Here is a 24,904-nt window from a genome sequence, read left to right on the forward strand (position 1 = left end):
TGAAGATGGGAGAGAGCAAAGTATAGGATAGTTAAAATTGTGTTCTCTTTGGAGGGTGGTTACCCTTCCAAGGAGTCTGAAAAAGAGGCATTTCAAAGGTGTGTTAACCTAGAACCACAAGAACAATGGACAGATTTTGCTTAAGGCCAAGATAACCTTTACTAGGAAAGTTATAGGCCTGAGGCATGACTCCCACCATGAACTGCCCAGTTTGGATTTTGTTATCAGATCACTCTACGGAGTTACATTCTGTCACTGAACTTGTACATAGCCCCTTTATTATTCACAAATGTCTTAGAGCTTAAAGGGGACTTGAAGCTTAGGGAAGCATGATAATTTGGCTGATTCAGGTAATAATCCAGTCCACCTTTCTTTTCACCTCAACATGATGAATTTTGTTTTATAATAAACTAGAGGCCTGTTGCACGATATTCGTGCAAGAATAGGCCTTCCTTCCCCTGGCTTCACTCCCTACCACCCGGGAGCCTGCAAGTCCCCATTCCCGGCCCACCCGGGAGCCGGCAAATACTCACTTATGTCCAAAGCACCGCTCCTGTAGCTTCCTCCGCCACCCCTCCCTCCCCCTCATAGCAGGTGTCCCGGCCACTCCGCGCCTGCATATGCAAATTAACCTTCCATCTTTGTTGGGTTAATTTGCATACTCATTCTGATTGGCCGTGGTCGTAGCGGAGGTACGGTCAATTCACATGGTTGTCTATTATTAGGTAAGATACTGTATGCTGAAAATAACTTCTGGATTAAATTCTTGAAATTAAATATATATTATTTCCATGGAATATAGGAATTAACTTGCATTTTATATTAAAGACAACCAGTTGAAATGTTCTGCTTTTCCAAACTAACAACATTTATTTTTTGCTTTACTACTTACTGATCATTTATTGTGTGCCAGACCTAGAGTATAGACAGTTTGTAATCATTATCTCTATCATTAACAACAGCCCTGAAAGATAATATTGTTATCCATGTTTAATTGATATAGATATTGAAACTCAAATATGTTAATTAATTGGCCCAAGGTCATGAGTCCAGTAATTGGCAATACTGGAACTCAAATCCAAATCTCTTTGATTTCAAACTCAGTATATTATTTACTCTGTGCCAAATTGTTTCCTGAGGCGTAGATATTTATTTTCAGAAATGAGACAGTTTCAGTCCCTATATAGCAACTATCTTATTCCATTTTATTTCCTAGTTTAAATTTTTCTACAATACTTTGTTTTATCTTGTACCTATGTCTTTCTTGTTTATTTGCTTTACTCCCTAGTTACAGAAGAAAGGAAACCAGCTGAAGTTCTCATTGTCGAGGGACAACAGTATGCTGTTGTTGGGTGAGTGACACATCTTTCTTTATTAGTTGAGTAAATTATTTTAAACATAGGTCTTCTAGTTCCCACTTGATGTGAGTTAGAAATTTTAGATTAACAATTTAAAACCCTCCAAAGAGCCCTGGCCAGGTAGCTCAGTAGGTTAATACACCAAGGTTTCGGGTTCAATCCACAGTCATCCTATCTAATAAAAGAGTAATATGCAAGTTAAACATCACTCCACTACACCCACAAGCCATGCCCACGAGCCAATCAGGAGCGAGTATGCAAATTAACCCAACCAAGATGGCTGCGACCACAGAATGAACGGGAGGTTTGGGTTTCCCTGGCAATGGAGGAAGCCAAGCTTTCCGCACAACCTGGCAGGCCAGGGCCTCCACTTAAGGCTACAAAGTTTCAATTATAGAAGATACATAAATCCCAACAAAAATGGCTGCGGCCACGGAGCGAGCAGGCTTGGCTCTGCTCAAGGCTACAAAGTTTCAATTATAGAAGATAAATAAATCCCAGATCCTAGGGCCTTCGCTTGGGTCGCCGGGGGGCATGGCCAGCCTGCAAACCACCACAGGCCCCTTACCCAGGCTGTCCCACACCCCAAGGGAACCCCCACCCTGATCCGGGGACACCCTTCAGGCCAAACCAGCTGGCCCCCACTCATGCACCAGGCCTCTATCCTATCTAATAATCCTATCTAATAAAAGAGTAATATGCAAATTGACCATCACTCCAACACACAAGATGGCTGCCCCCATGTGGACACAACATGGCCACCACAAGATGGCCAGCAGGGGAGGACAGTTGGGAGGGACTAGGCCTGCAAGGGAGGGCAGTTGTGAGCGATCAGGCCAGCCGGGGAGGGCAGTTGGGAGGGACCAGGCCTGCAAGGGAGGGCAGTTGTGGGCGATCAGGCCAGCAGGGGAGGGCAGTTGGGAGGGACCAGGCCTGCAAGGGAGTGCAGTTGAGGGCAATCAAGCCTGCAGGGGAGGGCAGTTAGGGGTGACCAGGCCTGCAGGGAAGGGCAGTTGGGGGGGTCCCAGGCCTGCAGGGGAGAGCAGTTGGGGGTGACCCAGGCCTGCAGGGGAGAGCTGTTGGGTGTGACCAGGCTGGCAGGCAGAAGCAGTTAGGGGCAATCAGGAAGGCAGGCAGGCAAGCATTTGGGAGCCAGCAGTCCTGGATTGTGAGAGGGATCCCAGATTGGAGAGGGTGCAGGCTGGACTGAGGAGACCCCCCCCCCCCCCGTGCACGAATTTCATGCACCGGGCCTCTAGTAGTATATACAAGAAGCAACCAATGAATCCTATCTAATAAAAGAGTAATATGCAAATTAACAGTCACTCTGCTATACCCACCAGCCACGCCCACCATCCAATCAGGAGCGAGTATGCAAATTAACCCAACCAAGATGGCTGCGATCATGGAGAGAGCAGGAGGGAGGCTTGGGTTTCCCCAGCGATGGAGGAAGCCAAGCTTTCTGCACACCCTGGCCAGCCCAGGCCTCCACTCCAGGCTACAAAGTTTCAATTATAGAAGATAAATAAATTCCTACAGAAATGGCTGCTGCCACTGAGTGAGCAGGAGGCTTGGCTCTGCTCAAGGCTACAAAGTTTCAATTGTAGAAGATAAATAAATCCCAGATCCCATGGCCTCTGCTTGGGTCGCCGGGGGGCATGGCTGGCCTGCAAACTACCACAGGCCCCTCGCCCAGGCCACCCCACGCCTCAAGGGAACCCCCACCCTGATCCAGGACACCCTTCAGGGCAAACCAGCTGGCCCCCACCTGTGCACCAGGCCTCCCTCTATCCTATCTAATAAAAGAGTAATATGCAGATTGACCATCACTACAACACACAAGATGACTACCCCCATGTGATCAAAGATCCTGCCTCCATGTGGACCCAAGATGGCCACCACAAGATAGCCAGCAGGGGAGGGCAGTTGGGAGAGACCAGGCCTGCAAGGGAGGGCAGTTGGGGGCGATCAAGCCTGCAGGGGAGGGCAGTTAGGAGTGACCAGGCCAGCAGAGGAGGGAAGTTGGGGGTGACCAGGCCTGCAGAGATGGGCAGTTGGGGGGGAACACAGGCCTGCAGGGGAGAGCAGTTGCAGGGGACCAGGCCTGCAGGGGAGGGCAGTTAGGGGTGACCAGGCCTGCAGGGCAGTTAGGGGTGACCAGGCCTGCAGGGGAGGGCAGTTAGGGGCAAACAGGCTGGCAGGGGGGCAGTTAGGCATCAATCAGGCTGGCAGGGGAGTGGTTAGGGGGTGATCAGGCTGGCAGGCAGAAGCAGTTAGGGGCAATCAGGAAGGCAGGCAGGCAAGCAGTTGGGAGCCAGCAGTCCCGGATTGTGAGAGGGCTCTCCGACTGCCTGTTTAGGCCCAATCCTTGTGGGCAGTCGGACATCCCTCGAGGGGTCCCAGATTGGAGAGGGTGCAGGCTGGGCTGAGGGACACTTTCCCCCTCCCCCCGTGCACGAATTTTGTGCACTGGGCCTCTAGTGCATAAATAAGTGGAACAACAAATCGTTGTTTTTCTCTCTCTCACCCTCCCTCTCTTCCTCCTCTCTCTTTCCCTCAAATCAATGAAAGAAATAACTTTCAAATAATTTAAAGTTCTCTTTTCAACTTCTCATATATCCTGCTAATGAGCTATTGACTTTCTCATCTATGAAGAATCTTTAGTGACTGTCAATGTAAGAAATGTCCAGTCCTGTAGAGAATTTTTATAAGAGTTTATTTGAGCCAAACTGATGACATATGCCAGGAATCAAGATCTCAAACGCTCTAGATCAGTGGTTCTCAACCTTTCTAATGCCGTGACCCTTTAATACAGTTCCTCGTGTTGTAGTGACCCCCAACCATAAAATTATTTTCGTTGCTATTTCATAACTGTAATTTTGCTACTGTTATGAATCGTAATGTAAATATCTGTGTTTTTCAATGGTCTTAGGGAACCCTGCTAGCGGTTCTCAACCTGTGGGTCGTGACAGGTTGAGCCTAAGACCATCGGAAAACACAGATATTTACATTACAATTCCTTAACAGTAGCAAAATTACAGTTATGAAGTAGCAACGAAAATAATTTTATGGTTGGGGGTCACCACAACATGAGAACTGTATTAAAGGGTTGCAGCATTAGAAAGGTTGAGAACCACTGCTCTAGAGGATAACAGCTTTGCATCTTCTTTTATGTATTTGAAATTAAGGAGGGAGGGGAAGAAAGATCACATGGAGGTGGGAGAAAGCAAGGTGGGGATGGGATTACAGGACAATTAACAAGATTATGTGCTCTTTTTAGTGTGGTTAGACTTATTTCAAAGGTGTATTAACCTAGATGCACAGAAACAATGGATGGGGCTTGCTCAATGCAAAGATAAATCTTTATTAAAAATTTATAGGCCTGGAGCGAGACCACCCACCATAACCTGTCTAGTTGAGAATTTATGATTAGATCACCCTGTGAGATTACTTTCCAAAGCAGCAGTCACCAACCAGTGGTCCGAGGACCGCTGGTGGTCCATGAGGTCTGAAAGGTTGGCGACCACTGTTCCAAAGAACCCCCTTTTGTTTTTGTTTCGTTTTTAATATATTTTTATTGATTTCAGAGAGGAAGGGAGAGGGAGGCAGAGAGATAGAAACATCAATGATGAGAGAGAATCATTGATCGGCTGCCTCCTGCACGCCACCTACTGGGGATTAAGCCTACAACTTGGGCATGTGCCCTTGATTGGAATCAAACCCAGTACCCTTCAGTCTGCAGGCCGATGCTTTATGCACTGAGCAAACCAGCTATGCCCCTTTTGTTTTTTATCCACATGACTTACCAATAAACATCTTAGGAGTTAAGTTGCTCTTAGAAGCCACAGTTTCTCTTTGATCTCATTAAGAAAATCTGGACTAGGTTCCCGTCATTAATTCAACAGTTATGATTGAGGATCTACTACATAATCAGAAATACTGAGTAATCTTTTTGTGTTTCTGAATTGGCCAAAAAATGGGATATCTGCTTTATAGAAGAGAATTAGGATGTCATACAGAGAGTCTTGTGCCCACGGCACAAAATATAAGGAGGTGTTCATTCTCAATGTCATGCAAGTACTGACCCTGCAATTGCATGACCCAGAAATTGAGTGCCTCCTTAATTTTGCACCCTAGGAATCTCTCTCCCCAGCCCAATGAGTTCTTACTATGCTGTGCTTGTGGGTAAAACAATTTAGCAGTTACCAAGATCATTGTTGATTTTTTTGTTTTGACTGCCTACTGAATCATCTTTATTTTCTTATAGAACTGTGTTGTTGTTGATAAGAATTATCCTTGAATATTGCCAGTGTGTGGATAATATCCCATCTGTTACTACTGACATGCTTACTCGTCTGTCAGATTTATTGAAGGTGGGTATGATTTTACTCTGTTATGGAAACATAGTTGGTAGAAGTAATTCTTTAGGGTGTGACCTATCTTCCAACTCTAAGACATTTCAAGTTTAAGTTATCTTTAACACATTAATTTTGTGACATTTTATTGTGATTAAATCACATGTAACTGGAAGAAGGCCACCTGCTTCTTTCTCACTCTACACTTAGTGATTCCTCATTACACCCATAGAGTTGTTAATGACATTGGAGACAGGAGATGATTTGTTCGTTAGGTGCTGAACATGACTGAGGCCACTTAGGTCAAAAAACCTGGACTGGTTTCAAATGTGCATGGAAGGAATTCACTGAACTTTACAAAATTCATCTCACTAAGGTTAGCGATTTTTCTTAAATCATTCTTTCAGAACCATTGATGTAAAATAAAAATGTAGTGATAATTTTATTCAGCTGTTTCATATTAACAGATATTTTTAACTGCTAACATGAAGAAACGCTTTCATTTTTTTCAAATGTCTAATCTATCAATTAATTTGGTCCCAAAATAGAGTTGTCATATTGTAGTCCAGAAAGATTTTGTTACCCTTTTGAAAATAGGACTATCCAGTAAGAATAACTGAGGAAAATGTCTGAACTAGTTCTGTGAATACAAATTAAAGGATAATTTCTGAACAGTTGATTTTTAGAATTTCTTAACTTTTTTTACCAGACAGTAAATATTATCATTTAGGAACACCCTCCCCCCCCTTTTTTTGTCATTACATAAATAGATCCTACTTGCTCCTACTAGAAAATTCATGTGGTCAATGAATGGGAGGAAAGAGAAATGCATATTTTTAGAACATTGCCAACATATGAAGAATAATTTTTAATAAATTGCTGAATTTTTCTCTCTCCTTCCTTTGTTAGTACTTCAATTCAAGAAGTTGTCAGTTAGTTCTTGGAGCTGGTGCACTGCAAGTTGTTGGACTAAAAACAATAACTACAAAAAATTTGGGTATGTATTCTTGAATTTAATTCACGACTGAGGTGTTATAATTATGCTACTGTACTCATCGTGTTTTTAGTAGATGTTCTTGTGGCTCTGACCAAAGGCTTTAAAAGTTGCAAGTGCTACTTCCCTTTTTCATGTATTACCATAATTGAAAAATTAATTTCTGAGGAATTTCCACTTTAGCATGTATGTTATTTGGAAGTTGCACCACTGTGGGAAGTGTTAAGATGCTTTATGTATAAAGTACTTTGGGGTGAAAGATACCTGAGTATCAGGAGAGAATCAGTTGTGCCACCAGCTTCCTCATGCCAATAATACAACTTGAGTCCATTTGGAAAATCAGCATGTTCGTTACACTATTCAGTAACAAATATGTTGCTTTCTGCTACAATATTCTTCACTTATGAAATAAATTGGGGTCTGTGTAAAATTCATTGTTGTTTTTTACTTAATTTGATATGTACTTAAAGTAAACTAATATCCTTTTTTGTTTCTCCATGATATGTCTACCACTTGGATCTTCAGCTCTTTCTTCACGCTGTTTGCAGTTAATTGTGCACTACATTCCTGTGATCCGGGCTCATTTTGAAGCTCGGCTGCAGCCTAAGCAATACAGCATGCTTAGGCATTTTGATCATATCACTAAGGTACTTTTTCATATATTTTCTATTGGAGTTTCATAAATTTAATTCGTGATTGTTAAGTATTTCTTTAGATGTATCCCAAGGGCTTTGAAATGTACTGTTATTTCTCATTACAGGATTACCATGACCACATAGCTGAAATATCAGCTAAACTTGTAGCGATAATGGATAGCTTATTTGACAAGCTGTTATCTAAGGTAATGATTTATATAAATTATTTGGCTTTGCTTAAAGGCATTGTGACTTTTTCATAGTTGTCTTAACAAATCAAATTCTTCAGGATTTAGAAAAAAACTCAATAAAATCTTCAGATTGCCCAAATAATTGATATTAATCTTCTAGCAGGGGTCCTCAAACTACTGCCCGTGGGCCACATGCGGCCCGCCGAGGACATTTATCCGGCCCGCAGGGTGCCGCTGCCTGTCCTGCTTAGCAGCCGACTGGTCCCGGGCCCGCAGTGCGCATAGGAATTTGTTCATAGTTTTTTTTTTAAACTATAGTCCAGCCCTCCAACGGTCTGAGGGACAGTGAACTGGCCCCCTGTTTAAAAAGTTTGAGGACCTCTGTAAGGAGTCCAAGGGGAGGGAGGGATGATTTCAAAGATGAAAGAAACCCTGTACAGAAGTAATTTTGTATTAGTTGCATTGACAAATATGTACCTTCTTCAAAAACAGGTTTTAGTATGAAAGCCTTCCAGGACAAAATTTAGAGAACAAAGATCAAAATAGAGAAGAAAGTAATTTGTGATAAAATGTGTTACTTTAAAAATGTGGAGTCTGAGGTGCTCTATTATTTTCCTCATAGGTAATCAGTTTCAATGTTTGTTTCTTGTTTGCTTCCCATTCCCTATGGGGTATTAAAAGAAGCAATATTTTCCAAAGAATTCTCAATTATACTGGGAGGGTATATTCAGAAAAATGTCACTTAACCAGCCCCAGTCACTTTTGCCCTATCTGTCACTCTTTCCTTTCCAAACTAAGTTTTCAAACACATATCTTGGGAGAAAGCAGAAATTTTATAACTTGAAAATTTGAAGGTTTACTTAGTTATACTTTGGCCCAAGAGCATTGTTTAGAGTAAGCTTATACAGCAAGGCACTTTGATATGCTTTTCCTTCTACTTGCATTCTTCAGGTATGTATTTCTAAAAACTAAGGACACTTTCTTATATAACCACTCTACCATATCACACCTGACAAAATTAACAATAATTTCTTAATATCCTCTAATACTTATTTCTATTTGAATCTTATCAATTGTACAAAATTTTTTTTCACAACTTGTTTGAACAAAGACTTCTGCATGTCTACATATTGCATGTAGTTATTATGTCTCTTAAGTCTTTTATAAACTTCCAATGCCCATTTCCCATATTTTATGTCTTTTTTTAATGTCAAAAATGTGCCCAGACTATTCTGTTTAGTGTTTTCTCTACTACCTTCCCCATTGATGACTTCTGTTACCCTGACATGTTGTGTTCTCCCCTTATTAACAAGTGTCTCTTTGCCCCTCCCTGTCATATATACTTTTTATTCCAGGAGTTGCCCAGTAGTTTGGCCCTATTTTTAATTCATACCAAAATAACATTTAGTGGTTAGTTTCGGTTAGCCTCTCACTTTTTAGCTTTTCATTTTCTTATTTGAAAATTTAATTTTGGGAAAGAATGATAACCAAATGTGGACGAAAGGGGCCACATGCTAACCTGACAAGCTCAGGGAAGGCCTGCATGGTGGTCTTGCAAAGTCAAAGACCTAAAGTAACCACAAAGGATGGTCTGAAATTAAACTTTAACTAAAAGCAGTTATGGTGGGTAGTTACCTCCTAGGCCGGTATCTTTACTGACAAGGTCAACCTGTACCTTAACTGAGCCTATCTGTATTTTTGCATCTATGACAACATCCTTGAAATGTCTGGGTAACTTGTAAATTCCTTTTTTCTGGACCCCTTGGGGCACAACCTAATGTGCTGGGCACCAGGACAGATACCATAAATCCCTTCATTGTTATTGTTATCATGTTAATTGTTGACTGTTAACTATCCTGCACCCACCTAAGTATGTGTATCATTTTACTTTTTATCCAATCCCAGGGGTCCCCCTCCCCCTTTGCTTTCTCCTGCCTCTCTAATCTATCACCAATGGATTTCGTGTAACCCACCTACTTGATTGCAATGCATAAAAATAGATGAGAACCCGCCATTCTCTGGAGCATTATCACAGTCCATTGAGATATTGCTTCCCGGCAATTGTCGACAGTTTGGCTCAAATAAACTCACAAAAATTTTTTACGGGTTTGAATGTTTTTACGTTAACCAAAATAATATAATATAGGCTGATTCAAAGAAGCTAAGTAAGGGCACATTGCTTGGCTAGAATGAAACATTGACACCTAATTATGCTACTGGCTAGACTCTAGATTCCAATAATTACAGGCTGTTGTTGTTCCTTGTGATTAAGCCCCTATCCCAGTGGTCGGCAAACGCATTAGTCAACAGAGCGGCAAACCACAGCTTGAGATCCGCATGTGGCTCACGAGCCACAGTTTGCCAACCACTGGGCTAGACTAATGTCCTAGCCTTGATTCTTTCATTCATTCATTTATTCAGTTAAATGGTGTTAGGTAACAGGGATACACAAGGGTGAAGAAGCCTTCTATCTTGTACTCAAATAATAAATATTTATAATTTTAGATATTAGGTATTTACCTAGTGGAAAAAGTACATCAACAACTATAACAGCAGATAGAAGATATAAAGTGTCATACATAAAGAATCAATTTGGTGCTATTTGAGCTTTTAATGCTTTGGAGGAAATATATTGCCAGCTAGGGAAGGAAGCCTGGGAAAGCTTTATGGATGAGGCATGCATATAAGGTTTGCTTTTAAAGATAGGTATAATTATGGCAAATGAAATGAGGTGTGGAGATACTCTGAAGTAACATCATGAAAACACACGTTGGTAAGAAATCATAAGAAAGTTTAATGTCAGGCTTTTAGAGTCAGATAGACCTAAGTTCAAGTTACATGTTTATCACATATTAGCCTTTGAAGAACCTTGGGCAAATTATTAACCTCCTTAAGCCTCAGTTTCTGTCTCTAAATGGGGATTATAATAGGGTCTCATAAAGTTGTAGTGAGGATTAATGAGATAGTATATGTGAAGCACTTTTCTTTTATCATGTGTCTGACTATAGCATGTTTCAGTAAATGTCGACTGCTAATGCTTTTGTTGTTAATAAAGATAAGCAATGCTATTTAGCTAATGTATTAAGGCGGGTGAACAGAGGAATAGGAGATGTGTTGGAAAGATAGTAGAGAACTTAATTAATGAAAAGTTAAGCAATTTAAGTCATGCTTATAGAGGTATAGTTTACATTCAGTAAAATTCACTCTAAGTATACACTGAGTGGCCAGATTATTATGATCTCTGAATGCATAATAATCTGGCCACTCAGTGTATTTGTATCTCAAATGGGTACCAGAAGTATTCTAGACTTTTGCTGGAGATCAACCACCTATTTGCCCTGAGCTTTCTATCAGCCAGTGCAAAGGGGAAAACTGATCAGGTGCACGATTTATAGTATCTTTGATATCAAATAAATGAGGTACTCAAGAGAAGTACACTGAGTGGCCAGATATTTATGCGTTCAGAGATCATACTAATCTGGCCACTCAGTGTATAGTTTGATAATTTTAACAAATGTATACAGTAGTGGAACTGCCACTGTCAGCATACAGAGCAGTTCCATTACTGTTAAACATTCCCTTAGTCACTTTTGTAGTCCTCTCCCCACATCCCAAAACCTTGACAACCACTTATCTAATTTTCATCTGTATAGTTTTACCTTTTCCAGAATGTCCTATAAATGGAATTACAGAAAATATAGCTTATTGTCCCAGGCTCCTTTCATTTAACATAATGCTTTTGAAATGCATGGATGTTACAGCACATGTTAGTAGAGGTTTGTTCCTTTTTATGGTAAAGTAGCATCCACTGTATGGATGTTCCACTATTAGTTTATCCATTCATCAGTTGATAGACCTTTGGCATGTCTCTAGTTTTTTGCTGTTGTGAATAATGCTGCTATAAACATTCATGTGCAAATCTTTGTGTGGGCATGTGTTTTCATTTCTTTTGTATAAATACTTTGGAATAGATTGATGGTTGTATAGAAATGTAAAACGTTATAACTGTGAAAATCTGCCAAATTATTTTTCGAAGTGGATGATTATACCATTCTGTCTTCCTTCTTGTGATGTATGAGTTCCAGGTGCTCTTCATCTTCACCAGCACTTTCTATTGTTTGTCAATTTTTTTAATGTTAGTTCTCTGGTTGGTGTGTGTGGAGCACTATCTCATTGTGGTGTTAATTTATATTCTGACTAATATGTTGAACATCTTTTCATATGTCAGTTTGCCATCCATATCTTTTCTTTTGGTAAAGTGTTCAAATTGTTTGCTTATTTTAAAGAATTGGGACAGGCCCACTCTGGAGCATGCCCACGCCTTTCTTTCTCAGGCATGCTTTTCTTAAGTTCTAAGAGCCCCCACAAGACTTGCAACCAGGGGAGTAATGGGCAGCAGCAGCTCATCCTGAGCTGAACCTGTCTCCAAGGTCCCCTTTCCTCTGACTTGGCAGTGAGCCAATAGCAGCCACACCTGGACTCACTTATGTCACTGTGACTTTCATTTTTCAGTGAGCCATGGCAGCCCCACTGAGGCTCTCTCATGTTGCTTCTTTTATCCTAAGCCCTTTCTTGTTTCACTGTCACCAGCTTTAATAAATGTACACTATAAATCAGTAAATAAATAGATTTTTAAATCTTGTTGACTTATATGCCCTGGATACAAATCCTTTATTTAATATGTGTTTGTAAGTATTTTCTCCCAGTCCATGGCTTAGCGTTTCATTTTCTTAAGTGTCTTACAAAGCAGTTTTTACTTTTTTTTAAAAAATATATTTTATTGATTTTTTTACAGAGAGAAAGGGAAAGGGATAGGGAGTTAGAAACATCGATGGGAGAGAAACATCAATCAGCTGCCTCCTGCACACCCCCCACTGGGGATGTGCCTGCAACCAAGGTACATGACCTTGACTGGAATCGAACCCAGGACCCCTCAGTCCGCAGGCCGACGCTCTATCCACTGAGCCACACCAGTTAGGGCAGCAGTTTTTACTTTTGATGAACTTCAGTTTATCATTTTTTTCTTTTATTGTTCACTAGAGGCCCGGTGCACGAAATTCATGCACGGGGGTGGGGGATGTCCCTCAGCCCAGCCTGCACCCTCTCCAATCTGGGACCCCTTGAGGGATGTCCGACTGCCCGTTTAAGTCCTGGATTGTGAGAGGGATGTCCGACTGCCCACCAGGATCGGGCCTAAACAGGCAGTCGGACATCCCTCTCACAATCCGGGACGGCTGGCTCCCAACTGCTTGCCTACCTGCCTTCCTGATTGCCCCTAACCACTTCAGCACCCCCTAACCACTCCCCTGCCAGCCTGATTGATGCCTAACTGCCCCCCTGCCAGCCTGTTTGCCCCTAACTGCCCTCCCCTGCAGGCCAGGTCACCCCTAACTGCCCTGCCCTGCAGGCCTGGTCACCCCTAACTGCCCTCCCCTGCAGGCCTGGTCCCCCACAACTGCCCTCCCCTGCAGACCTGGGTCCCTCCCAACTGTTTCCCTGCAGGCCTGGTCGCCCCCAACTTCCCTCCTCTGCCGGCTTGGTCACCCCTAACTACCCTCCCCTGCAGGCTTGATCGCCCCCAACTGCCCTCCCTTGCAGGCCTGGTCCCTCCCAACTGACCTCCCTTGCTGGCCATCTTGTGGTGGCCATCTTGTGTTCACATGGGGGCAGGATCTTTGACCACATGGGGGCAGCCATCTTGTGTGTTGGAGTGATGGTCAATCTGCATATTACCCTTTTATTAGATAGGATAGAGGCCTGGTGCACAGGTGGGGGCCAGCTGGTTTGCCCTGAAGGGTGTCCCGGATCAGGGTGGGGGTTCCCTTGGGGTGTGGGGTGGCCTGGGCGAGGGGCCTGTGGTGGTTTGCAGGCCAGCCATGCCCCCTGGCAACCCAAGCAGAGGCCCTGGGATCTGGGATTTATTTATCTTCTATAATTGAAACTTTGTGGCCTGGAGCGGAGCCAAGCCTTCTGCTTGCTCCGTGGCGGCAGCCATTTCTGTTGGGATTTATGTATCTTCTATAATTGAAACTTTGTAGCCTTAAGCGGAGGCCTGGGCCTGCCGTGGTGTGCGAAAAGCTTGGCTTCCTCCATCGCTGGGGGCAACCCTAGCCTCTTGCTCTTTCCAGCTCCGTGGCTGCCGCTGTTTCTGTTTGGATTTATGTATCTTCTATCATTGAAACTTTGTAGCCTTGAGTGGAGGCCTAGGCCGGCAAGGGCAGGTGGAAAGCTTGGCTTCCTCCATTGCCAGGGAAACCCAAGCCTCCCTCCTGCTCTCTGTGGCCGTAGCCATCTTGGTTGGGTTTATTTGCATATTTGCTCCTGATTGGCTGGTGGGCATGGCTTGTGGGCGTGGCTTGTGGGTGTAGCGGAAAGATGGTTAATTTGCATATTACTCTTTTATTAGATAGGATGTTTCTTGTGTCCTAAGAAATTTTGTATAACCTAAGTTACTAAGATATTTTCTAGTGTTTTCTTCTAGAAGTTTTATTGTTTTAGGTTTTACATATGTATGTGGTCCATTTCTATTGATTTTTGTATAAATGGTTGGCCCTTGAACAATGTGGGGATTAGGGACACCCACCCACTGCAGTTAGAAATTCGCATGTAACTTTAGACTCTGCAAAACCTTAACTACAGTTGGCTCTCTGCATCTGCAGATTCCCAACCCTGTATCAAAAAGGCTGACCCTTGAACAAACCAGGATTTTAAAAATCTGTGAATAAGTACACCTTCTCAGTTAACACCTGTGTTGTTCAAGGCAGCAGTCGCCAACCTTTCAGACCTCACGGACCACCAGTGGTCCACAACCACTGGTTTAAGGGACAACTGTAGTGCAAAGTATAAGTCAAAGTTTTGTTTTTTTCATATCTAACTAACACCTTTTCTTGAAAAGATTATCTTTTTTATTGGAACCTTTGTTAAAAATCAGTAGACTATCTTTGTGTCAATTTACAACATTTTGGACTCTCTTCTGTTCCATTGATCTATATGTCTGTACTGTAACATTATTCTAAGTCTTGAAATCAGGTCATGTGAAGCCTTCTCTGCTCCCACCCCTCCTCCAGGGGTAGCCAACCTCTGCATTGATTGGTGTAGGATCCTGTGCTTATTAAGGTGTTTTCCTCCCTTCCCTCTGGAACAGGCATGTTTTGTTTCTAATCCTCACACAGAGACTCCAGGGATGACAGAGTTTGGTGCCTTTTCTCAGAGACTTGAGTTTTTTGCTTTGTTATAAGAAGAGGGTTCAGGGAAGGAGGTGGCATTTGTTACTTTTCCCTAGTGGTACCTCTTCCTGCTTGCACGTATCTCTCTGTGGTCTCCTGTCCTGACCCCAGTGTTGCTGGGAAGCACCTACTGAAGACCCTTGTGCATGAGTGCAGACTCTCCTGTGGTAGGGTCCTCATGTACTCGATGCTAGTCCACATTTGGCCTTTGAGAATTTGTTAAAATGTTTGTTGTTTTCTTATCTGCTTCTATGTTGATTACCTCTTATTCCTATGCTCTGCCCAAAGTGGACAGTTGCTATGTCCCATCTCCTTAGAGGGCCTTGTCACTCTTTGGAATTAGTTCCTTGGTTTCCGTGACCCCTGTTCTCTGATGAGTTTAAGAAGTTATTTATAAATTATTCCAGTTTTTTCCTTGTGGTTAGGGTAGTAGCAGCATGCTCTTGCAGCTTTCTGAATTTTAAACAGAAGCAAAACTCCAAAGTTTATAAACTAATGAATCACACCATTGCATTTTAGAAGTATTAATCAGATTGCAGAATGGCTTCGAGGTATATACTCTATTTGAAATACTTTCACTTAATTTTTTTAAGAACTTTAAATTTTATTTTTTAATTACAGTTTACATTCAACATTATTTTGTATTAGTTTCAGGTGTACAGTGTAGTGGTTAGACAATCATATACTTTACAAAGTTCTTCCCCCAATATTTCCAGTACCCACCTGGCATCACTCATAGTTATTACAATATTATTGACTATATTCCTTATGCTGTACTTTATATCCCCGTGACTATTTTGTAACTACCAATTTACTTCTTAATCCCTTCATCTCTTTCACTCTGTCTCCCAGCCTCCCTCCCATCTGGCAACCGTCAGCCCGCTCTCGGTTTCACTTTTACTTAATTTTTTTTTCCTTTGAAGACTCAGCAGTCCTGGTGTGCTGCTTAGGAAGCCATCTCTGCGACCATCAAAATGTCCTTCATCTGGATATATGCACCCCTATGTTTATAGCAGCACAATTTACGATAGCTAAGATTTGGAAACAGCCTAGGTGCCCGTCAGCAGATGACTGGATCAGAAAACTATGGTACATCTACACAATGGAATACTATGCTGCCATAAAAAAGAAGGAATTACTACCATTTGTAGACACCTGGATGGAATTAGAGAACATTATGCTAAGTGAAATAAGCCAGTCAATGAAAGAAAAATACCACATGATCTCACTCATTTAGGGATAATGAAAAACATTATAAACTGATGAACCAAAAGATAGTTACAGAGGCAGTAAAGCATCAAACAGAGTGTCTAATTACAGCGGTAAGGTTAGGGAGAGGTGGGGGAAATAAGAGATCAACTGAAGGACTTGTATGCATGCATATAAGAGTAACCAACGGATGCAAAACATTGGGGGGTGAGGGCAGGTATGGGAGTGGGGTGGGGGGGGGGCAATGGTAAGATATGTACACATATAATACCTTAATAAAAAATTTGAAAAAAAAAAAAAAAAAACCATTGAAACCTGAAAAAAAAAAAAAAAATGTCCTTCATCTGTGTTCCTGTGTCATGCAATGTCTGCTTTCAGGAACACCAACTAACTTTTAGACAGTCAGGTCCCCAAAGGGACTTTTCTCTAATTCATCTTTGTATACTCCGGTTAGCAGAATATCTGACCCTTTCATTCAAGCATACACACACACACATATGCACACACATACCATACATACACATAAATAGCCATTTACTTACATATAAACATATGTCTTTCCTTAACCTTAGGGTAAATATCCTATAAATAAAAGCCTAATATGCTAAGTGTCCGGTTGCCTGGTCGGTCGTTCAACCAATCAAAGCATAATATGCTAAGGCCACTCAACTGCTTGCTATGATGTGCACTGACCACCAGGGGGCAGACGCTCCAACCGGTAGGTTAGTTTGCTGCTGGGGTCCTGCTGATCAGGACTGAGCGAGACAGGCTGGACATGCCCTGGAGCCCTCCCACGGTCTCTCCCTGGCTGGCCAACCTCTTCTGTCTCTCCCTGGCCCAAATTGTGCACTGGTGGGGTCCCTCGGCCTGGCCTGCACCCTCTCGCAATCCGGGACCCCTTGGGGGATATTGGAGAGCTGGTTTTGGCCTGATCCCACAGGCCAGGCCAAGGGATCCCACTGGTGCACGGATTTGTGCACCGGGCCTGTAGTGATTATTATATTGGCCTACCTATGAAAGAAATAGAACATTTTAATTCTACAAGAATTATATTAATTTCAGATATGATCATGACACATTCTTAAAATCATGTTTTAAAAATAATCTGTTCATTTGAAGGGCCCACTTTAGTGATTCATCATTATATATTGAGACAGATTAGTAGCTAACATTTTTTGAGTATTACTTTGTATCAAGCACTGTTTTGTCTTCTTATGGACCATCTTCTAAAATCCTCATAGCAAGCCCTTTGAGATATAGAGAAATGAGGGAACTTGCCCAATGTCACATAGCTAACAACTGGAAGAACTGGGATTTGAACCCAAGCAGGCCATCTTAAGGAAAGAACCCTGTGTTCTTAGCCACAAGGTTATGTGTCTTTCTCAAAGTAGATTAGGATATTTAATGAAGAGTTCTTGAGATTTGCAGGAGTAGATCTGATCACAGTTGAAGTGTGAGCTTAAGCACTATATTAGTTAGATGTGTAGGGGCAGAAAACCTTTGTCTGTGGGGACATTAACATAATTTTCTTTATTTTTTCCCTGCCAGTATGAAGTGAAAGCTCCCGTTCCTTCTGCCTGTTTCAGGAATATTTGTAAGCAAATGACAAAAATGCATGAAGCTATAATTGACCTCCTTCCAGAAGAGCAAACACAAGTGAGTAGTAATTCCTAAAACTACTTTTTATATATAATATCCTATATAATAAAAGCCTAATATGCTAAGTGTCTGGTCATCCAGTCATCCGTTCAACCAATCAAAGCGTAATATGCTAATAATATGCTAAGGCCGCTCAACTGCTCGCTATGACATGCACTGACCACCAGGGGGCAGTCAGCTGGTCGACCAGTCGCAATGATACGCACTGACCACCAGGGGGGCAGATGCTCTGACCGAAGTTAGCTTGCTGCTGGGGTCTGGCCGATTGGGACTGAGCGAGACAGGCCAGACATGCCCTGGAGCCCTCCCGTGGTCCCTCCCCAACCCTGATTGTGCACTGGTGGGGTCCCTCGGCCTGGCCTGTGCCCTCTTGAAATCCGGGACCCCTCAGGGGATGTCAGAGAGCCAGTTTTGGCCCGATCCCACAGGCCAGGCCGAGGGACCCATCTGGTGCACAAATTCATGCACCAGGCGTCGAGTATAATATAGTATAATATGCATGTAGAATTAGTGTTCTACATTCTTTTGGCACAATTAAGCTTAGTTCATATTCTAATATTATTTTTTTAAGTTGTTATATTGACTTACGGAATATGGATAAAAATTTCTGATTTCCAAGTGCCCCTTACTCTAAGTCAAAGCAATAATAGCTTTGCTATATGGTTAGCAATTCTAAAAAGCACATTTTCCATTTGTCCATTGAGTATTAGAGATCCCAGATTCTGTTTACACCACTCATTATGTTATTTTCTTAAAAATCAGAATTGTCATTTATCAATGAATATGAATTATATTACTAACCCAAATTGGATAGGGGAGGAATTAGTGATAGAGTTAATAATCAGATGGCACATAAAGTAAATTAATATGTCTTATTAATATTTATTAAATCAGCATAAATGATCTATAATAGGCACAAAACAGGAAAAAGCAAAATGTGTAGTTTTTAGCACCTTTCACCTATGAAGTATCCACCTACTGTTCCTACTGTCTTCGTCTACAGAAATAGCACAGAGTTCTCTCATTTTATTTTTTTAAATAAGAGAAAGTTTATTTAGAAAGTCACAGAGGTAGAAAAAGTGAGGCGTAGAAGAAATGGGCTTAGGAAACAAAGTTAGAGAGGCAAAAGAAGGGCCTGGAGCTAAGGAGGAAGAGGCAAGAGAAATGCACCTGGGGGAAGGGGACAGGGAAAGGCACTGGCTTGAGAGAGACAGAGAGCGCCACTCTCTTCACTCTTCAGGGACATTCCTACTTCCCATTTCCCTTGGTTCCCCTCAGTACTTCAGAGGTTCCAGTATTCTTTTTTCCCCAGTCTTTCTTACCCACCTTAGCTTAGCTTATTCCCTCTATACCAGAGAGTTGTAGGATGGTAGTGTTATAATACAGTCCTAGTTGTTGTATGACTGGGATATAAACTTAACTTTCACTGGGATTTTTGCTATTTAGACAAGTTTGTTATTTCAATTTGTCTCTAATTGGTTCAATACATGGAAATGGTATTTGGGAGCAAAGGTAGCTTTCTTAGTTACTCTTGCCTACTCTTGCTCCTGCTAGTCTCCTTTCCCATGCCACTTCAGGCTTCCATCTTACATACTATCACCATTCACGCTTCCCTAACTTTTCATTAATCATACTGACCTCATGATTTGGGGCTGAGGATTGAAGAGGATCCATAAGATATGGAACAACCACAAGGGTCTCTTTTTCTTTTTCATTTCTCCTTAGCCAAGCCATCCTTTCCATTCCACATATAAGATCTCCTACCTCTGACTTTCTGACCAACTTGATTTGTCATCTGAGTTCTAATTTTAGTGCAAGACTTAACCAGGTCAGGGAGCTGGGCATACAGGTATCTCATGTGTTTTTATCTACATCATAATTTAAAGGGAACTCTTATCAAAGCTGAGCAAAAAGGATAGATTTTATGTCAGTATTATCACTTGAATATCAGTAATTCCACAAAATATTCTCCATAGATTAATTGTATATAATTTCAGGTCAGGTATTTCCCAAAGAATTATTGGGCCATTGCATTAAAAAATATGCCTGCAGGAGCAATAAAATACTTTCAGGTAATTTTACAAGGTTGGAAGGATAAAGGTGTCCTTGCCTCTACTGTAAGGCTTTTTTGTTTTCTCTATCAAGTTCATAGTTAATATTTTACAGAATTCTCTATTCCTTTTTATTCTTTTTATCTGTCAGTGACATATGCTATTTACATATCTCAGAGGACTTCTTCTAAGGGGCAGAAAGGCATTAGTAAGTCATATTACAAAAAGAAATAGTACTGAAAAGGGGTAAAAGAGCTTTTATCCAGCTAAAGGCAAAAATTTATACTGATCTAGCAATAAAATATTTTCAAGGGAGCATTTTAAAGATATATGCCAAAACAAAGGCTACTTAAAATATTTTTCTGATTTGATATTGATAACTCCTGATACTTTTGTATTCTATTTCAGTAGAGCTTTAAGAAACTTAAGTTTTATTTCTTTCCCAGATGTTATTTTTAAGAATTAATGCAAGTTACAAACTCCACTTGAAAAAGCAGTTGTCTCATTTAAATGTGATAAATGATGGAGGACCTCAAAATGGGTATGTTTTCAAAATATTTTTACTATTCCCCTATCAAATTGTTATGTTGGTTTTATTCATTATGTTGTCCTTTTCTACTAAAATCATGCTGGAGCCCAAAAATTATAAAATCAGCAACCTTTTGCTTTTTTCCTCTCTGTGGAGATGATATATATCTATCTCCGTTAAAGTGTTTTTATAAATGGTCAATTACTTAACTGACCTTATATGTCTGTTTTGAAGCAGTGTGGGTTTGTAGCACCTGCTTAGATTACCCAATAGTCTTCCCCTATCCAGACAGGACTCAAAGCCCTACTTTGTAGCCATGTCACCATGAGAAAGCTAATTAACCCTTGTGCCTCAGTTATAAAATGAGGATAAAGTCTGCCTCATTCCTTCATAGAGTTACAAAAAAGTGTGAATATGTACATACTTTTCTTTAGGGTACACATTTACAAGTGGATTAGAGCAAATGTACATTTCCACTCTAGTAAGTATTGCCAGAATGTTCTGCCAATGGCTGTACCAAGCTTACACTCCCACCATTTCTCTCTATATCCTGCCAACATTTGCTGTTAGGATTTTTTGTTCCCAGTATGATGGAAGACAATGGTATTTTATTTTTGATTTGCATTTTCTAATGCTTGTTATATTTTCATATATTTATTAGTCATTCAGAGGTCCTCATCTTGTGATTTTTCCTGATCACATTCTTTGCCCATTTTTCTTCATTTTAGATTTTTCCATATACCCTCAACCTAATCCTTTGTTGGTTATATATGTTGCAAATGTCTGGTTTTATGTTCTTTATCAGTTTTTTAGTTTATATGTAAACATTTTCAATACACTTTCTCATATAGACTAAAAGTAGTGTTAAACATAACTGTATTTTAAAATGTAGATTTATATTTTGTTTAATTTTAATGTAGCGATATTGCCTTAGAAAAGCTGTTCCTTTTTTTAACTATTGCTGTCAGTTTCAGTGTACTTACCATATTATCACAAGTATAATTTGATTTTATAGATATTAAAGCACCATAAATTAATTTCAAACAAAAAATATGGTCCTTGCCAAAACCGGTTTGGCTCAGTGGATAGAGCGTTGGCCTGTGGACTGAAAGGTCCCAGGTTCGATTCCGGTCAAGGGCACGTAACTTGGTTGCGGGCACATCCCCAGTAGGGGGTGTGCAAGAGGCAGCTGATCGATGTTTCTCTCTCATCGATGTTTCTAACTCTCTATCCCTCTTCCTTCCTCTCTGTAAAAAATCAATAAAATATATTTTAAAAAAAATATATGGTCCTTAGTAAATTCTGACATATGATAAAAGGTGAAACTTTAAGTGCATAAGGTATTTATAAATTAGAATATAGTGCAAATATTAATGGTACTTGAATACCTTTGCCCCAAGGTGGTAGTTCAGCAATCCAGAACTTAGATGTTCATTAAAATGTTAAAGCTGGACTCCCTCCCGTCTTTTACAAACTGCTAAATCAAAGTCTCCTATTTGTTTTTCTATGGGCCACATCTTTCAAAATATAATCAGACCTGCCCTATTTTTTATGCATGGAGCTTTGATATTTGTGTTTAAATGTTCTTGCCAGGAGTATTTTTTTTTTTTCAGGGGTAGGCATTGTGACAGTTCAGTGTAATTCTCTTTTCATCAAGTGTTGTTGTATTGATTATCAGTACTGTGATTTTATTAGTCATATACATGTATACCCTAGTGGCAACTGATCAAAAAACAGTTTAACCTGTTATTTTCTCTATTTTATTTCATTGTTTTAAGACAAATCTATTGGGCAGAATTATGAAATGGAGTCCAGCCTGCATTGGTTTATTCTTTTTAAAGACATTTATTGTTGAAATAGAACATATGATAGCAGGAATCCTGCTAAGATATATTGATTGACATTTGCTCCCTAGGAAATCTGAATTTTAAGTAACAGTTGAGCAGCTAGGATAGGACTTTTGACTCTGTGAGCATTGCTACTTTATTTGAATAGAAAGTGTGAGATTAAAAATAATTTTCTCTCCAATGTTTAGGTTGGTCACAGCAGATGTAGCTTTTTACACTGGAAATCTTCAAGCCTTAAAAGGCCTTAAAGATTTGGACCTAAATATGGCTGAGATCTGGGAACAGAAGAGGTGATGACATACTGGAAAACTGGGTAGCTTGACCATGGGACGTATGTGTTTAAGAAAATATGGATGCCTGTGATTCAAGACCTGAACCTGGAACCCAAGTGAACTGGGGTAGGGGAAGGGGAAAGTATCAGTGTTGGGAAACTGGGATTCAGTGGGATCTACAAGGAATGCCAATTTTATGCTTCCTTCAGTGAAGAATAACTGATCAGGTGTCTATATTTTTCATTCTCTCTGGAAACAGACTCAGGTTTCTTTGGACCAAATCCAAAAGAACACATAGCTGTAACACAGCTGTAGTTGACTAGAATGCTCTGTATACTTTATATTAAAAAATGCTTTGCATTTCCAGTGCAATGAAATTCATATGGTGTCCCACCTTTATTTAATGATGGTACAATTTAAAATATTAAAATCTTAGTCAATCTCTGTAGAAAGTTTTCTCTATGAAAGTAAAACTGTTTGAAAATTATTTTTTTACAGATCTTTCTATAAAAAAATAAACATCTTTTGATTGCTTGGATTTAGGAATTCAATTTTTTTTTTCAGTGACCAAGTTTTAGGCTGTGTCCCGCATATTTAATCTTTCTACCACCACTGGGTGAAGCCTTTCAGAATAGTCTAAATACTTGAAAGGATGATCACAAGTAATAATAAGGTATTGGTGTTTATTTATGCAGCTAATTTAAATATTTTTGAGAAGTGGTATATGAAAGCCTGAAGTTTAATAGTTGTATTTTTATAAAAAATACAAAGGGTTTTTTTTGCCTTTTTATTTCTAGCAGAGGTAAGAATACATTTTTATATATTCTGACTACTTATGAGTTTTCATTTTAACATTTAACATGTGGAGTGTGGCTCCCTTGGATTCTTGTTTTTAAGTTACTTTCGATGTGTATACGAACAAAGACCAGGGAGAAATAGAAAATATAAGCTGCTGTGTTGGGGCCAGAAATACAAGGTGATGAGTAAGTTATTTAAAGACTTTTTTTTTTTTTTAATCCTCACCTGAGGATGTTCATTGATTTTAAAGAGAGAAAGGGAAAGAGTATGTGTGTGTGGGGGAGGGGGGAGGGAGACATAAATTGGTTGCTTCTCATTCACGCCCCAACCGGGTACTGAACCTGCAATCTAGATATGTGCCCTGTCTGGGAATTGGACCCGCAACCTTTCAATGTATGCAATGATGCTCCAACCAACTGAGCCACACCGGCCAGGGTAAGACCTTATAATAGTTACCTGCAGCACACTACAAATGAAAGTGCCTGTGTCTCACCTCACACCAGGAATCTTGCCTAACCCTGTCAGAGTGCCTAACTTGTAGTGATTATGTATAATGAAATAGTTTTATTTTGTGCTCTTTGATCTCCTAAAAGGAAAGCCTGTTTTCTTTCCTTTATCATTAGAGGTATGTCATTGGTTCTTAACTGTCTGTCTAAAATAAAGCTGTAAACAATTACCAGACTTTAAAAGACTTTTTTAATAGTATATAGTAAACTTTAAACAAGCAGCCTACTGAAAAAATAAGTATGGGAGAACTGGAAAATGTAATTGATTCTTAGAATAAAGCAACAAATTATACTACTAGTAGACCTGATTTGAAAGGTTATTCAAGAAAATTTTTCACTGACAAGCAAGCTTCAAGGAAAGGAACTTTTAAAAAAGTTATACCCCCACCCATTATACTAGAGAACAAGAATGTGAAAAAAATGCCCTACCTCTACCCACCCCAGCTCTTTCAGCTGGGAAAAGAAACACCACTTTGTTTCAATAAATGGAGAGTCTGTGGAAAGCATGGCAGGCACCCCAGTTTTAGAACTAAATGAAAGGTACTAATAAATACCTTCAAATTTAATTCCTATGGAAATAATGATGTGGTTAAGATTCTTAGAAATGCAAAAACTTGATTTTTTAGGTAACTGGCGAGTGAGTATAAATGTCCCAAGAATAAAGCTTCCAACTGATTAACTATTTAGCCAGAGTATACCATTTTTCTTCACCATTTCATAAAGTTAACATTGAAAAGTATAAGTGTACACATGTATTGCTTCACAGCTTTATTTTTGAAATCACAAGCAATTCAAAGTGACCATCACTGAGGCCTCTGTTGAAAGATTTTCCAGCAGAGCTGCCCCAGTTTTAAGATTAAACAATATTGCACTTTAAGATGAACTTCCAGGATCCTCTTCCAAGAAGGAAAGTATTGCTTCCATCTGTGCTTTTCTTAGACTAAAATAAAAGCATACTGCAGAAAACTCTACTTTAAAAATTAACACTGCAGGTACAGTAAACACAAAAGAAGTACCTGCCTATTATAGAATGCTAGAGAACATTTTGTTGTAAGAAACTAGCCCATAATTAGTGTAAAGTGTATACAGTATTTTTTCATTTCAGTGGTCCAAGATACGAAGGTTCCCAGATACAATCTTGTTCTCTAATACTGCTCCAGGTGGGATGTCAATTCGGTCACCATGATTTGCAATGATGATAACTGTTCCCTAAGTGACAGGGAAAACAAAAAGCAAGAGTGTACTTGCAACTGAAGCTGAAATGCAATTGATTT

The 24,904-nt window shown here is 40.4% G+C and overlaps 2 protein-coding genes across 6 annotated transcripts in view; one reads left to right on the top strand and one right to left on the bottom strand.

Annotated features, from left to right (window-relative positions):
• VPS54 (VPS54 subunit of GARP complex) overlaps positions 1-23,804 on the top strand; it is a 126,627-nt gene extending 102,823 nt beyond the window's left edge. For 3 of the 4 annotated variants that reach the window (XM_080685996.1, XM_080685998.1, XM_080685997.1), the window contains 8 exons: positions 1,289-1,352; positions 5,626-5,731; positions 6,623-6,710; positions 7,233-7,354; positions 7,468-7,548; positions 17,517-17,624; positions 20,125-20,219; positions 22,243-23,804. In XM_080685996.1, the coding sequence (XP_080542122.1) occupies positions 1,289-1,352; positions 5,626-5,731; positions 6,623-6,710; positions 7,233-7,354; positions 7,468-7,548; positions 17,517-17,624; positions 20,125-20,219; positions 22,243-22,348 (770 nt within the window). In that variant the 3' untranslated portion in view covers positions 22,349-23,804. Of the gene's footprint in view, positions 1-1,288; positions 1,353-5,625; positions 5,732-5,988; positions 6,090-6,622; positions 6,711-7,232; positions 7,355-7,467; positions 7,549-17,516; positions 17,625-20,124; positions 20,220-22,242 lie in introns of those variants that run through there. The other variant, XM_080685999.1, reaches the window with a different exon arrangement.
• A 579-nt stretch (positions 23,805-24,383) lies between these two features.
• Positions 24,384-24,904, bottom strand: part of UGP2 (UDP-glucose pyrophosphorylase 2) — a 54,828-nt gene continuing 54,307 nt past the window's right edge. For both annotated transcript variants that reach the window (XM_080686001.1, XM_080686000.1), the window contains exon 10: positions 24,384-24,839. In XM_080686001.1, coding sequence (XP_080542127.1) covers positions 24,732-24,839 — 108 coding nt within the window. In that variant the 3' untranslated portion in view covers positions 24,384-24,731. The remainder of the gene's footprint in view (positions 24,840-24,904) is intronic.

The sequence above is a fragment of the Plecotus auritus genome (genome assembly GCF_963455305.1).
Source record: "Plecotus auritus genome assembly, chromosome: 8".
Classification (NCBI taxonomy): Eukaryota; Metazoa; Chordata; class Mammalia; order Chiroptera; family Vespertilionidae; genus Plecotus; species Plecotus auritus.